The 15,085-nt window shown below is 41.9% G+C and overlaps 3 protein-coding genes across 5 annotated transcripts in view; 2 read left to right on the top strand and 1 right to left on the bottom strand.

Annotated features, from left to right (window-relative positions):
• Positions 1–1,967: 1,967 nt before the first annotated feature.
• Positions 1,968–4,452, bottom strand: tmem238a (transmembrane protein 238a). Its single transcript, XM_070847070.1, has 3 exons — positions 4,392–4,452; positions 3,190–3,347; positions 1,968–2,326 (listed from the first exon to the last, which is right to left on the bottom strand). The coding sequence occupies exons 2-3, from the start codon at positions 3,338–3,340 to the stop codon at positions 2,163–2,165; spliced, it is 315 nt and encodes a 104-aa protein (XP_070703171.1). The 5' UTR covers positions 3,341–3,347; positions 4,392–4,452; the 3' UTR covers positions 1,968–2,162.
• Positions 4,453–4,927: 475 nt separating this feature from the next.
• Positions 4,928–8,994, top strand: LOC139215782 (coiled-coil domain-containing protein 106-like). Its single transcript, XM_070846817.1, has 7 exons — positions 4,928–4,967; positions 5,535–5,693; positions 6,498–6,689; positions 7,657–7,809; positions 7,903–8,106; positions 8,238–8,398; positions 8,725–8,994. Exons 1-7 carry the CDS (start codon positions 4,928–4,930, stop codon positions 8,878–8,880), a joined length of 1,065 nt encoding a protein of 354 aa, XP_070702918.1. The 3' UTR covers positions 8,881–8,994.
• Positions 8,995–11,180: 2,186 nt separating this feature from the next.
• LOC139215318 (CCR4-NOT transcription complex subunit 3-like) overlaps positions 11,181–15,085 on the top strand; it is a 30,533-nt gene continuing 26,628 nt past the window's right edge. For all 3 annotated transcript variants that reach the window (XM_070846247.1, XM_070846248.1, XM_070846246.1), the window contains exon 1: positions 11,181–11,304. The gene's annotated coding sequence lies outside the window, so the exon portion shown is untranslated. The remainder of the gene's footprint in view (positions 11,305–15,085) is intronic.

Below are 15,085 nucleotides of genomic sequence, written 5' to 3'. Positions count from 1 at the left end.
CTAAGTGCGCTCATAATCCCATTACCAGCTGCACAGAGACCGTCTGCAGGGGAACGCCTCTGTCACGGTGCGTTCATTCAGCCGTGGGGGGTTCACACGGAGCTGTCGAGGAACGCCGATGATGGTGGTCAGCGACGGAAGACCTGAGTCTGGACCAAAAACACAAGTGGGGGCAAATAATCGTCCAGATTTAATCAAGTGGATTAGCACATGGGGGGGGTTTAACATATCAGGGCAACTCAGGTGACGTCGGCTGAGCTGTCAGATGGAGGAAAACAAGTCAAGTTAGAACAGAGATTAGATCTGAGACGTTTTAAGTGAATCCAACAGAGTTTAACAAACACAAGGATGCTGGAGAGAAACATTCATCTGATTCATCTGATACCAGTTTTCATTATTTGGCTGGAAGCTCACATTAAAAGTTTATATATATATTTGTGTGCAAATATCAATTTTATGATGAATTTAGATTTTAAAAAGTCCCAAAAACTTAAAATCTAAAGCCATTCTGGGAAAGATCTGCACTTTTTGGGTGGTTACAGATGATAAATTACACCAAATAACCTCTGGTGATAATACATCTTTTAATCAATATCTTTTATCCTCCTCTTTCTGGATTGTCAAGGTTATTTTTTAATAAATGATAAATTTAAGATATTCACTAACCACTAATGAATGTGATACATTTTCTGCTTCATACGAATACACACGATAAATTATATAAAGTTTATATCATAAAGTTTTGTGGTGTTTAAAGTGTTTTTCATCTAAAACCAACAGTTTAATTATTAAGCTTCTCTTCTCCCTTTTACTGCAAACACAACAAAACTATTTTAAATTGGGATTTTCTTCTGTCTGATCTGATTACGGTTAGTTTATTTGTGGATTAACTTGTCTGTTGGTGGAGGAACAGGTTAATAATCCCACATTACTACTGTGTGACCCCGGACATGTTGTTTTCGACAACAAGATCACCGGTGAATCAGATTAGCTGAGCCGAGTCAGAGGGGAACTTCTTTCTTTAGGGGAGGGAAGATGTGCTGCCAGGTCAGCTCCTCTCTTCACTCTCCTCTTTTTATGTTGCCGTAATCTTTAGTTCAGGCGGTCTTCATTAATCAGCCGAGCAACAAACACACCGTCTGTGCCGTGGAAAGATGTTGTCATCACGTTGCGTCGGCTCCTGTTCAGTCCTTTTCCTGTGACGTTAACGATGTGACATCCTGGACGTGATGCTCCTCTGATGTTGTTGTGATTCCTGCCAGTAACCAGTAGAGGACAGATATTCTCCCTTTACTCTGAATAGAAGATAAGAAAAAGCAAAATGACCCTTTATTAAACCTCTAAGGTTTGACACAAGCTCAGAAAACAAACCAACAAAAGATAAAAATACAAATGTTGTGTGCAGAGGATGGAGGTGGTTGTTTCTAAGATTCTAAAGCTGTACATTCAATATACAATAATAATATACAGTAGCATTGCACTGTGCACGTAAATGCAGTTTATTTGCCAGGTTTATTATATTTTTGTCCCTCTTAACATCTTAATTAATACAATTTTCTTCTTTTATTTAGTGTTTTAAATATGTTTGTGTTTTATGTATTTTAAATCTAAACATTTTTTAAGTCTTCAAAATCAGATTTTGAGAAAAAGGACAATCTCTTTATGTTCCTGAGTAAAACACAGAGTATATTACATAATAAATAAACATAAGATATATAATAAAGGAAAACACCATGTTAATTCAGTAATATGGGAATGATATATGACTTTATATATACAGTAATTGTGCAGTGATGTATGAATATTTAAATTCTCATTAATTTTTGTCTGACTCAGTTACTGAATCCGTTTTTGATTAAAATGTATGAAAGTCGATTTTTAAAGGACTTTTACAGCATTAATCTTAATATTGCTGAAAATGTAATAAAACAAGAGTTTTCTTTTAATCATGTATAAAAAGGCTTTTATTGAAATCCAACATGAGACCAACACTGAAAAATATCAACACTAAACAGAAGAAAAACATCATTATGTAACAGCGGTGAAATGTTTCTGACATGTTTGTAACACTTTACAGTATTTAGGCTTTGATTCGGTGTCTGTATCTCATGTTGCTGCTGACAAACACAGGCCGCAGCAGACTTTTAAAACGGATGCACAAGTCAGCGTTGGCTCCTGTACGTGCGGATCTTGCGACTGAGGTTGCGAGCCAGCCGGTCGACGGCGCTGCTGATGTGTCCGAGCTCCTTCCTGGACGTCAGGCCGTCGATGTTTCCGCTGTACCACAGCACCCATCCGGCCAGGGACATCAGCACGAACAGAGCCCCTGTACGGAGAGATTAGTCAGTCCCACATGTTTTATGGCACAGAATAGAATAGAATAGAGTTTATTTACCATTTGCATGAGTAAGATCAGGTACATTTGAATTCTTTGTGTTTCTCTGAGTCGGTTTTGTAATGAAATACAGAATAAAAGTGAGAGCAGCAAAGAAAAAAAGCTATAAGAAGAGAATAAAATAAAATAAATACACATAATAAATAAGAAATCAGTAGTAAATAAAACACTCTATATAAAAACAGTAAGGCCCTGAGTAGGTTGTGCACATGTTGCTTGGTAAACAGAACTGAAATGACCGTGGTCGTATTGAACATGATTGATCACAGAACAAGCTGTTATGGAGGCAGATCTTGTGAGTGCACATGAGCACATGAAGAAATATTATCATGTTTCACCTGCACGAGTCTCTAAAACCACAAAACAGTAAACACAATGATGAACTTAGTGTTATTTGACTTATTCTATCTGTGGTTTTCATGTTTTCCTCACTGATTTTACTTTTTACTCATATTTCTATCATCCTGTAAACTAAAAATATAATAAATTGCTCTCCTGTTGGTGAATGTATCATTGTGAACGTATATAGGATACTGTCTTCTGTACTGTTTTTCACATTTTGCTTTTTCCAGATTTGAAAAAGCAAATAAAGCCACTCACCAAAAAAAATGCCTGTAATTACACAATATTACATGTGAGGGTGAGTTTCACTGAAGATGGACTCCGTCAGTTAATGACAACACAGTTCATCAGTCCTCCAGATGAACTTCACACACCAGTAAAGAGACTAATTAATTCCTCTCATTCATTAGAAACTCATCGACACGTTAAGTCTGGGACGGTTCTTTTCCTACCAGTGTAAACCAGTAAGTCTCCGAAGTCCCGTCCATTGATCTCCAGCGGGGCGAAGACTCCCACCAGCAGAGCGGCTCCTCCCAGTAAATCCATCAACACAGCAAAGGCCAGAGCCAGTTTACAGTGGGAGAGGCCGTCGCACAGACCCATAATGCACCTGTGAGGGGGGGAAGACGGGACCGATGGGGTCAAGGGACTGCTGCTGCACAAAAACCCCTTTTGCTGCGATATTAGGTCGAAAAACATTAAAAAAACATACAAATATGACGTTGATGTTTATAATAATATAAAACCTGCCTTATCCTGACTGGAAGAGACGCTAATACACTTTTTGTTTGTGTCCATCATATCTAAATAATTACTCTGATGAAAAATAAAACATTAAAAAAAATAATTAAATGTTTCTGGCATGGAAATTTCAGCAAAAATACCAGTTCTCTATGATCTTTTAACAAATATATTCGAAATAATTGTCACTTATACGTTTGTTTTACTGATACCAACTACAGATGTTCATCTCTGACAGTTGGATTGAAGAAATATGCTCATTGATCACAAGAAAAATATGTAGAATTTCCCAAATATCAGCAGTAAAAATCACCTCTGAGTGACAGTGAGGTTGTATTATACTGTCTGCACACTCCAAAAAATATCAACACATCAGTTGAACTAGTATTAGTGTGAAAATCATAGCTTCCTTAAGAATATAAGGCAGAGTAATTTCTTTATTTATTTATTTATTTTAAACTCTGAAGTATATTGAGGCAGCGGCCTCCGAGTTAATACAACAATAGAAAAACCAGACGGAGGACACAATCATACAAAATATGTGAAACTGGTGTTTCTCTGAAAAACAGAAAATGAGTACAATTATTAAAACATTGAACATGAAAATACTGAACATGTAAATAACACAGCATCCAACACTGACACTGTTGTTCCCCGGGCGGAAGAAAAAGTAGTTCCCACCAACCGCGTGTCATTTAGACAAGATCTCAGTAGTTTAGTTACTTTTCACCGTGTTCCTGTTAAGGACATTACCTCAAATGACTGAAGTATCAAAAGTATCGATATTTTGATTTGAGAATCGATTTTAGAGCATAAAGATCCGGTATCGGAAGTATCGATATTTCAGGATCGATCCAAACACTGTGACCTCATTCTGGAAGAAAAACCAGCCAAACAAAACATGTTCACTCACTTCTTATTGTTGTTCGTCCAGCTGCGGAAAACCTCAATCCACCGCCTGTGTTTACTCCCTTTTCTCTCTCTCTCTTTACTCTACTTCCGCGCTTACCTGCCTAGGTGTCGCCCTCAGCTGTCACGTGTTTCCGGTCAAAGTTTGAACCCCTTCCCGTGCTTCCACTCCTCCAGACTTTTACTTACTTTTTCAGTTAAGCACTTATGAGCCTCTGTAGGGTGTGAAACGTGTTTTTTTTTTGTTTTTTTTTAATGCAGTTTGGACAAAAATAAAACTTAAAAAAAAAAAAAAAATCCCCAGGTGAGTGGACGCAGCCGTTGTGCGCATGTGCGAGCCGAGCTGACCTGCGCAGCACCTGTGGGAGCCACTTATAATCAGGTAATTGCTGCTGAAAATGAGGTGGTCCGGCCGCAGGGCAGCAGGTGAGGGTCGTTGCAGGCTGTATTACAGAAGTATAACCGGACACAGAAGTGCTGAGGACAAATAATAACCGATGTGAGTTATTACTCATCAGTATCGATCACCTGTGCTCAGCCATGAATCCTCCAACCAGCAGAGACGATGCGAGCCCGCCAGGTAACAGCAGCACCCCGAGCCTCAAGGGATCCGGGGCGACTTTTTAGGGAGCAAATGCAGCGTTTGTTAAAGGATCTTACTCCGCAGATCAGTGATCAGTGGATCACTTCCTGATTATTGATAGGGTAATCGATCTGTCCGCCTTAATGTCTCATCCAGTTTTGCTCCCTGCTCGCCTTGTTTTCTGTGTTATGACTGTTTTACTGATGCTGATTTGTTTTTTTAAGGTCAAGTGCTGAGTTCATTAGCTTCATTATTAGAGTCCGCAGCAGTTAATGACTTTACAACCTGTCTGATTTACCTGTCAAGGTGAAAATGCTGAGTGTTTTCTGGATCTATTCTGTTTTATGTCCCTCCAAACTAAGTGTGTTTGGGTTGCAGACGTGTTGAACTTGCCAGTTTTTACAGTGTTTTTGCACACAGAGTTGAATTAGTGCCCTCACTCACTGACAAACATGATATTTGCAGCTCTCTGGTCTTTATTTCACAGTATTAAGCGTGAAGTCTTGTTGTTTGTGCTTTAAATCGGTTGATAAAGTCTCCTGCTGCCTTGTGTGTGACCGTCAGAGCACTACATGCCCCAGTCTTCATCAGGAGGAGGAGGAGGAGGAGGAGGAGGAGGAAGCGGTTTGTATCTGGACGCCTACGAGGTCTCCTTTCCCCTGGAGGACGGGATCGAGAGGCCGCCTGGATACCACCTGAACCAGGGCCAGCAGATGATGGACGGTACGCCACATGTACGACACATGACCTCCTCATGTGTGATTAGGAGGCAGGAACACTGTGAGGTTTGAGTTTGGTTTAACGTGGTGAGTCAGAGAATTAACGAGTGGAAGGAGAGTCTGAGGCAGGTGGTGTGTTCAGGGACACCGTCTGACACATGTTTGTCGTTCAGTGGAGTTCTGTGATAACAGAGTGACTGTTTCCTTCTGTGTTTCCTTCTTCTGTTTCCTTCTTCTGTTCCCTCCTCTGTTTCCTTCTGTGTTTCCTTCTTCTGTTTCCTTCTTCTGTTCCCTCCTCTGTTTCCTTCTTCTGTTTCCTCTGTTTCCTTCTTCTGTTCCCTCCTCTGTTTCCTTCTTCTGTTTCCTCTGTTTCCTTCTTCTGTTCCCTCCTCTGTTTCCTTCCTCTGTTTCCTTCTTCTGTTCCCTCCTCTGTTTCCTTCCTCTGTTTCCTTCTTCTGTTCCCTCCTCTGTTTCCTTCTTCTGTTCCCTCCTCTTTTTCCTTCCTCTGTTCCCTTCTGTGTTTCCTTCTTCTGTTCCCTCCTCTGTTTCCTTCTCATGTTTCCTTCTTCTGTTTCCTTCCTCTGTTTCCCTCTCCTGTTCCCTTCCTCTTTATCCTTCCTCTGTTCCCTCCTCTGTTTCCTTCCTCTGTTTCCTTCTTCTATTCCCTCCTCTGTTTCCTTCCTCTCTTTCCCTCTCCTGTTCCCTTCCTCTTTTTCCTTCCTCTGTTCCCTTCTCATGTTTCCTTCCTCTGTTCCCTCCTCTGTTTCCTTCCTCTGTGCCTTCCTCTCCTCTCCTCTCCCCCCCTCAGAGCCTGTGGTGCAGGAGCCTCCTCACTCTCAGTACAGCCCCTTCATCCTGGTCTCTAACCTGCGAGCCCACCTGTACGTCGCCCTGGAGAAGAACGCCTGGCTGCAGAAGCGCATTGAGGAGCTGGAGGAGGAACGCAACTTCCTGCGCTGTCAGCTGGACCGTTTCATCGTCAGCATGAGGAGTCCGGAGGGTGAGGAGTCAGGAAGCACCTGTCTTGGTTGTTAGTTTGTGAATCTGGGGGATCTTGTTGCTTCTTCTTTTACTCGCTGTGATTAACGGTGGTGTTAACAGTGGTCACAGAGCTCTGGGGCTCAGTGTTGTCTTTATCTGGTGTAGTTTTATCCACAGGGAAGATGCTGGAAAGTGCAGTCTCCTCTCTGAGACACAGCCGTCCTGTCTGTAGATATATTTAGTTATTTTTAACTTATTTGGAGAAAGAAAGTCCTTTTTTCCATTCTGTTGATTGTGCAGTTGAACTCCTCTCCTTTACCTCAGGAGTCACAGAATATTGTGCATCATTAAGTCCTACAGCTTTCATGTCAGGAGTCATGTTAGGAGTGATTTTCTTTTTCTTCGATCGTTGTATAGAGCAGATCTCAAAGCAGGCAGTGAGTGAATGTGCTCTGTCCATGTTGGCAGGACTGATTCTCACTATCGGCCCCAAACATCCATCTTGAAATGGGGCTTTTAGAAATGGAATTTGGGTCCAGCTGAACTGGCCACGTCATCCTGGATGTGATGATCGCACATCAAATCAAAATGAAACCAAAAGTGATCTCTCCAAAGCACCATGATACACGCTGAGCAGATTTGCTTGGAGTATATATGTGTGTGTGTGTAATATACTGGATGCACATCAGCAATGGATCAATAATAGATGAGTGCGGATTAAATGTAATTGATCTCTGTGGGGAAATAAACATACAGAAGTCAGTAATCCAGTGTTGCAAGTGATCGAACATCATTTGAACTGTAAAAGTGCTTCAGATTTAATGAGGACACGTGTTTTATTAGCTGCTTTTGAAGTTTAAACAAGAATAAACAGTAAAACTGAAATGAGACTAAATATTAGAGACAGAAAAAGAAACGTTTAGAAATATTTCTGGGTTTTAGGACTTTAAACCTCCTTGGCTACAGTCTTCTTCTATCACCTGCAGTGACAGAGTGGTGTGGAGACCCCCAGCGTGGCGTGAAGGTCCAGCCCGCCAGCTCTCCCTCCCCTCCCTCCCCCATGACCACCAGGTCGGGAATGACCCTCAAACGGCTGCAGGGACCAGGACCTCGGAGCCGCCGCAGCACCGCCATCCCCGGTGAGGAAGTCACCGATCCCACGCCGATTAAACAGTCGGTGTTACGGCACTTTGTTTTTTATAACACAGATATTTAACTTTTCACGGCTGCAGTCAAGCAGGAGTTTCACCTGGAGGAGGATAAATATTACACCGAGGACGAGTACGTGGAGGAAGAGGAGGAGGAGGAGGATGAAGATGAGGACTCGTCGGTGGAGAAGGGGTCGAAGAAGAAGGGCCGCGGGCGAGCCAACGGAGAGCCGAGGATGAAGATGAGGAGGATCTTCAGGATCACCCACAGCAGGGAGAGACAGAGAGGTGAGGGTCATGTGACGGAGGGTCATGTGACGGAGGGTCACATGACATCTATTGAAGTATTATTTAACACACCAGCCGAGCAGATTCCTCATGGTCAGTTTCCCACCCTAACTTTTTCCTCCCCCTCTCAGTTAAAGACCCAGACGGCGTTCTGATTCGTTATAAGAAGATCCTGTCCACCTACCAGCGGGTGAGGAGCATGTCCCGAGCCTTCCAGATCCACGGCGTGGACCGAAACACCATGGCCTCCACCTCCCCCATCGCCGAGCTGCTGCTGGTGGCTCCAGAGAAGGTCTGAACTATAGTCTTTATGAAACTGTTACTGTTGGTGTTTCCATGTGATACATGCACAGTCCGATCCAGGTATATTCAGTTACTTCCTGCTCAAGACTTCAGTCAAAGACTCTTAATTTAAGGCTCACGGTTTGTTTGTTTCCTGGTCTGTGTCTACAGTTTACAGTTGAACAGAAAGATCACAGTGCCTCTGTGTTGTTGCCTGACGTCTAGGTGGCAGTAGAGACTCATAACTGCGCAGAAACGTCCTTTAAGACGAGCGTATTGTGCTCTGAAGTTCTGGTCTGTTGGCATCAGGTGTTCAGCGTTGTCCGTGTCCTGCAGGTGGCCGAGGTCGGGGAGTTTGAGGCGCCGAAGGAGAAGCTTCTGGACTACGCTCGGCGGTGCTACAAGACCATGGACGAGCAGACGCACGCCAAAGTCCAGACCATGAAGAAGACTCACAAGCTGCTGCCGATCTCCTACAGGTTCAGGAACTGATCTGGACCTGGTTCGATCCAAGTAACAAGTAGACTGACTTTTTTTTTTTGTTGTATTTTTTCTTTCTTTAAAGAAACATGAGACTGAGATGCCAATTTACTGGATTAATTTAAATTTCTGCCAACCTGCTGCTTCGTTTATTCTTATATTTGTGATTTTGTTCTGAACTGGTTGGCTGTTTTTTTTTCTTTTCTTCTATTGATCAGTTGTATTGAAGATTGTGATTTTCATTAGAGGTCGAAATTACTTGAAGTTTTGCCTTTTTTTTGCTTTACCTCAGGGATCCACTCGTGCTTTAACTAGAAGTCGCAGGATGTCGTCCATTATAAAGTCCTTGAACGCAAGTTTTCACGTCGTTTCTTTTTCAAGTGTTCTGAGCGATTTTTCAAAACCTGCAAACGTTTTCTAGAGCAGCCGTCAGTGAGCGAACGTGTCTGTGGAATACTTACAGACCTCCTCACAGCTCTCTGGTTTCACCTTTTTGTTTTGTATCAAAAGAGAGAGAGAGAGAAATATTTATTTGCTTTATTGTGTTTGACACAACCTCCTGTTATGTAAAATACATACATGGTTATATGTATCGTATAAAAAAGTATTTTGTTAATAACTAAGTTAAGTTCTATATTTTTGTGAGATGTTTGGTTTAAAATGTTACATCATCCAACAAAGTAAATGACTTTAAATGTGTGATTGTGTGGAGTGTTTGTTTTTTTTACAGTTGAGTTGAACATTTTCAGGGAGAGTTTGAGAAGTAAAACCACCACGATAGACACCAAACTCTGTTTCACATTTCAAGCATTTAATATGTTCTTGGCAGGAAACTGTGCAACAGAGACAGAATCATTTATGATCAAGGTCTTAAACACAGAAACAAGACTTAATCTATAATAGTAGTACTGCTGTGTGCAGTGAGTTTTTATCATGTATTTTAGAGCAGCTTGCAGCGCCATCAAGTGGAAGAGGAGTAATGCACAGTGAGATCGTAGCTGACAGGAAAATAAAACCTGCTCCTCAAACCATGATTTTAAAACCAATTTAGCTTCATTATGGCTCTTAAAACAAAGTTCAGAACACTGTAGTCAGGAGTGAAGAGGCCGCAGGACGTTCATGGTTACTGCAGTGGCCACGACACAGAAGAATTTAACATTTCCCTTTTTCCTGCAGAACTCCTGTTGTAGATTTTTAATAGATTTATTTTAGCAGGAGTTGGTATATAGATCAAGTGCACACACCACAGGATGTGAAGCCTAAGTGGCCGTCTCCAAACGGGCCTTTATATAAATATACAAGAAAGTACAACAATAAAATCACCCTGAAAATGGACGACAAGCAGATTCTTTGTGACTGCATGACTGATCCCAAGTTTTTTGAGCTCCACATGTTTAACCCCTGAACAAATAGAATAAATACAACTTGTCTGATAGAAATCTAGTTTATTCTGGTCTGTTTTCATACTAAAACACACAAGGTTCAGCTCAGAAGAGTCAAAATATAAAAATAAGTTTAAAAAAAATATGATGAAAGGAGCAGGAAAGTGTACAAAATCGAGGTAAACATGAAAAAAAAACTTCATACTGGATTTTAATATATTAACTAACAGTAAATTAACATGTTTGCTGTAGATCTGTCAGGGAAAACACACTAAAGGTGAAAAAATTGACTTCCCGGCAATTAATTCATGGTAATATCAAATTTAGACACTTTTATAAAAGACTTTTATAAAAGAGGTCTGGCCTTCTCTTAGGCTAATCAGGATGACAGGGTAATCAATAAAGATATGAAATGAGTAAAGTAACCTTGGAAGAGAGCAGCTGCTTACCATTTAATTTTGTGAAGCTCTCCACTAGAGCCTTGAAGTCCTCCTCCTAATCCCTCATATTAATTTCACATTTAAAATTTTGAAAAAATAATATTATTTTTCAGCAAATGTCATTGAAAAATGAAATAAAAAGCAAATAAACAAATAATTAATAAACAAATCCTTGGTGTTGCTGTTAAATTGTTGAGATAAAGCAGAACTGAACTCTTTTTCCCAGAACACCCTGCGGCTAACTCAAGAAGGAGGCTGCGCATGCGTACAACAAAACTCAATTTACCCTTTCACCTTTCCAAAACTGTCCAATCATAGCGGGAGTTATCCAGGAAGTTGTCAAACAACGTGTCTTGACGGAAAGCAGGCTTCGACCAATAGGAGTACGGGAGTAGCCGCAGCGGACCAATCACAGCCGAGATGGGCGGGACTCCTGTCCAACAGGGCATCGGAGGAGGAGGTGTTCCTGGTAGCCATCTTGGATGTGCGGAGTGATTGTTTAGCGAGAAGAATTGACATTTTTTATTTTAGAAAAATAGCCTTTTTACTAAATCGTTGAAGATTTGCCGGAGCGGGGCGACCGAGGAAAGGAATCGTAACTCGGAAAAATCCAGGTAATTCGGTAGCAAACCCAAAGGTGATGGATTTATGCGCCTTCCCCCTCCTTTCTCTCCCTGCCTCTCTCCCCCTGTCCAAATTGTGTCTCCCACATCAGATAGCGCAGCCGGTGGGAAGCTGCAGCTCTCCACACTGACAACAGACCGACTCTCAGGGTTTCAGCCCGTTTTTTAAACTTCTCCTGCGGTGTAACAGGAGGACAGGAGTCCGCTCTCGTGCCCGCTCGGATGTGGGTGTCCGCGGGTGCTGCCGGGCACCAAAGATGCCCGCATTGTTTATAAACATCCCGGGCTAACAGACGCGGGTCCCCCCGGTCCCCCGGAGCACCGCATGGCTCCGAGCTCCAGCTGCCCCGACTTTACTGTAAAACACCGGGGAAAGGCTCGGTGGCTCCGAACTCATCCGGTCTGAGTGGACGTGTGTGTGAGCAGGGCAGCGGGGGCCTGGATCCAGATGTGTGCACCTGTTTGGAAAAGTACTGCTAAAGCTAATTTAGACCGTTTTAGTCCTTCAAAAGTCGCGTGAACTCCCAGACAGAGCAGTGGGACCTGCAGGTGAGCTCCGAGGACACACCTGTGCGGTAGTTTCACGGAATGTGCCTTTAGGAGCAGCGTGTAAAACTGACACAGCACCAGTCAAACCATAGATAATCAAGAAATAGAATATAAAGTGTTTTGGAGCAATTAAAAAGTGGTGAAGGGTGAGGTTTTATTAGATCTTAGGCAGTGATAACATTTATATTTATTTATATATTCAGACATTTTCTAGCTTTTTTTTTTTTTTTTTTTTAGCAGTGACAGGAGAGAGGAGGCATGACAAAGACCAGACTAGACAATTAATTTAGTTTAATTGCTCAGTTTAAATACAGCTAGCTAAAACCCAACAATAAATCCAACCTTCTTAAACATAAATGCTTTAATTTAATTTCTGAGGCTTAATAGCTAAAACTGCTCCAGTCTGATATTACACACCCTTATTGTTATAAATGGAGTGGGCACAGTTTTTAGAAACATTTCAGCAGCACAAACTTCACACGGCTGTTGTATTAGAGTACATTAGTTTCTGCAAAGTTTATCTGTCAGCTGAGTTTTTGCTCTCAAGAACAATCCAACAGAATTTAGTGTAATTTAATATGTGAGATATTATTTTATACAAACAGTTGCAACAGTAGAATTGCTGTGTGTGTGTATATATATATATATATATATATATAATGTCATATTGTGAGTTATTTTCTGATGGACTTTTAAGCAACATCAGTGTTTCTAAAGTTAAATTCAGTCGTGCAGGTGGTCGGTCCTGCATCAACAGCAATTTGCACACAGTCAGCACAGCTTAAGATCTCAGGGCTCTTTTTTTCTTTTCTCCTCTCGTCACGAGAGATCGTCTCCTGAAATTCACTCCCACACGGAGAGAAAACAAACTCCCACAGACGGCAAATAAGAAATCTTCATTATGTCAAATATTTGCCCCTCAGGTGAGGTTTTTTTGTAACACCATACAGGTAAAAGGAATGACTTAAAACTACAAAACCTGAAACCACAATCTTCCAAAACATCACGACTGCATCGGTGTGTTTTTATTTACCTTATTTTATTTAGCATTTAGAAATCAGTTGTACAATTTGCACGTCAGAAAGCAGCTTTTAGAATATTTGGAAATATAAGAACTATCAAACAATCATAACTGGGTTGCCATTTGATTAATGTTTTAGCGTCCTAAAAAGTAGTGTTTTGTTCGGTAGTTATGATTGTAGTCACAGTCTTCTGGGTATGTTTGCATGCTGCAGCTCCAGCATGCAAAATAAAAAGTAAACGGAAGCATGTAGGTGAAACTTGTTCCAGGACGCCTAACATTTGGCAGCGAGGCCTCAGATCAGGAGCCGCAGGCTCGGGATGGTAATGATAACACAATTAACATGTTGGCTCATCAGGCGCATTTTTATTTGTTTTCCCGGAGGAAAACAAATAAAAATGCGTTGATGTCAGAAAAGTGTCATAGACGGTAGCTCTCAGGTCAGAAATGTCTTTGTCTGTTGACCTGCTGCCAGTCTGTGCCGCACAGCTGAGACAACACGTCGTCCTCCTCACGTCCTCCTCGCCATGCGCTTAAAAACACGTTTAACCGACCTCACTGGGGCACACAGATGGAGCTTAACATGCTGTTAAACTCTACACAACCCAAGGACATGTGAGGGCCATTAATCACAGCCGATAACTCCAGAGAACAGAGAGCAGCCTCCAAAGACCAGTTTGGGACTGATGCAGGTCTGCGACTGTGTTTCCAAGAACACGTCATTGCTCTGCTCTATTGTCGGTAAAAAAAACATTTCACAAGTAAAAAATGTGTCCACTCAGGTTTGAAAGAACGAGCTCGATCACACCTTTTGGCTTCTACGCTGATGTGGTGCTGGGTATTGATTAGCAGTAGTCGGGGTTACATGGCTTGGGGGTGTGCACTGATTGCCGTCCGCCCCCACAGTGGTTTTGCTCAGCGCCCATGTTTATCAAATTAAAAAAAACATAAGTGTGTTATTAATACTTCAGCGGGACATTACATGCTGCAGTTATGAAGCGAGTGTCCATGACGTCAGCCACTGGTTTGTGGATTGTTGTTTTGAAGCCTGGAGGTTTTGGAGCTAGAAGTGACGTCTAATTGGTTAGTGATGAGCTGGTCCCAAAGCCCAGCCTGCTTTATGGGTTATTTTCCTCTAAACGGGACCATAATTTACTAAATGAACATCCTGCTGTGTAGAAGAAGACCGTAAACTAGCGGCTGAGACCATAAACTCATCAGGAAAATGTTTACTGAGCTAATAAATCAAGTGAAAAGAGGCCTCACTTTCTCACAGACCTTCATACAATCGGACTTCTGTTTGCAACCGGCACAGTCGCCCCCTGCAAGCCATTACAAAGAATTTCAGTGCCCCCGAAGCTGCGACCAATTTTTTTTTTTTTTTAATACGCGCTAAAGATCAAACTGAACGCTCTGCAGATGTTATCGGTGAACATCTTGTCTTGTGAAATGTCTGTTGCAATCAGTAACACCGGTGTTGTCACAGGTTTATTAACATTTCCTCTCCGTGGCACACCTCCTGCCTCTCTGCTTCCGCCTGAAACAGGCCCGGACCTATTGACCTATTGGAGGGCGGCATTGGTTTTAATCTTGTTTTCTCTCTTTCTTTTATCAGATACACCCTGAATGAAATCAAAAAAGTTTGCCAGACAGTTCTTGCAAAGCTGTTTGAGTCAAGACATTTAACAATGCGAGCTTTGGCTTCACCTGCTATATTATAAATATGTTGTCTGTACTGAAACTCAGCTAATAATAATATTCTAATAGCAATAACCAGCCTGAGAAGTAAGTCAGCTTCAGATCAGGTTCATCAACCGTCAACATCAACAGTTATTGTCAGGTTTTGGTGTCAGGACCCACAAATCAGCCGTGCAGCTGCACTCAAAATGCACATATTCACGCTGTGTGACACCAAAGTGTGTTATAGTGACGCAGAGGAAATGGGGGCATCAAATGCAACGTGCAGACCTGCTCAATTTAAGAAAAATGTACACACATGAGACAGGTTTCTGAACAGCAGGAACACTGAATAAGTTACTGTGCAACACTTTAAGTGACTCCTGGATTACAGGGAGCATCACAGATTAATCCAGCAGGTATAAGAATACCGGAGGATGGGCGGTTCTTTTAGTTACAGTTCATCCCTGCAGGGATAATTTGGAGAGTAAAGGTGAAGCTCCGCTGCATCAGGCAGGTGTTGGG

This window comes from Pempheris klunzingeri, chromosome 16 (assembly GCF_042242105.1).
Source record: "Pempheris klunzingeri isolate RE-2024b chromosome 16, fPemKlu1.hap1, whole genome shotgun sequence".
NCBI classification, from domain to species: Eukaryota; Metazoa; Chordata; class Actinopteri; order Acropomatiformes; family Pempheridae; genus Pempheris; species Pempheris klunzingeri.
The sequence above is the reverse complement of the archived record's forward strand: the minus strand, read 5'-3'. Positions and strand labels throughout refer to the sequence as shown.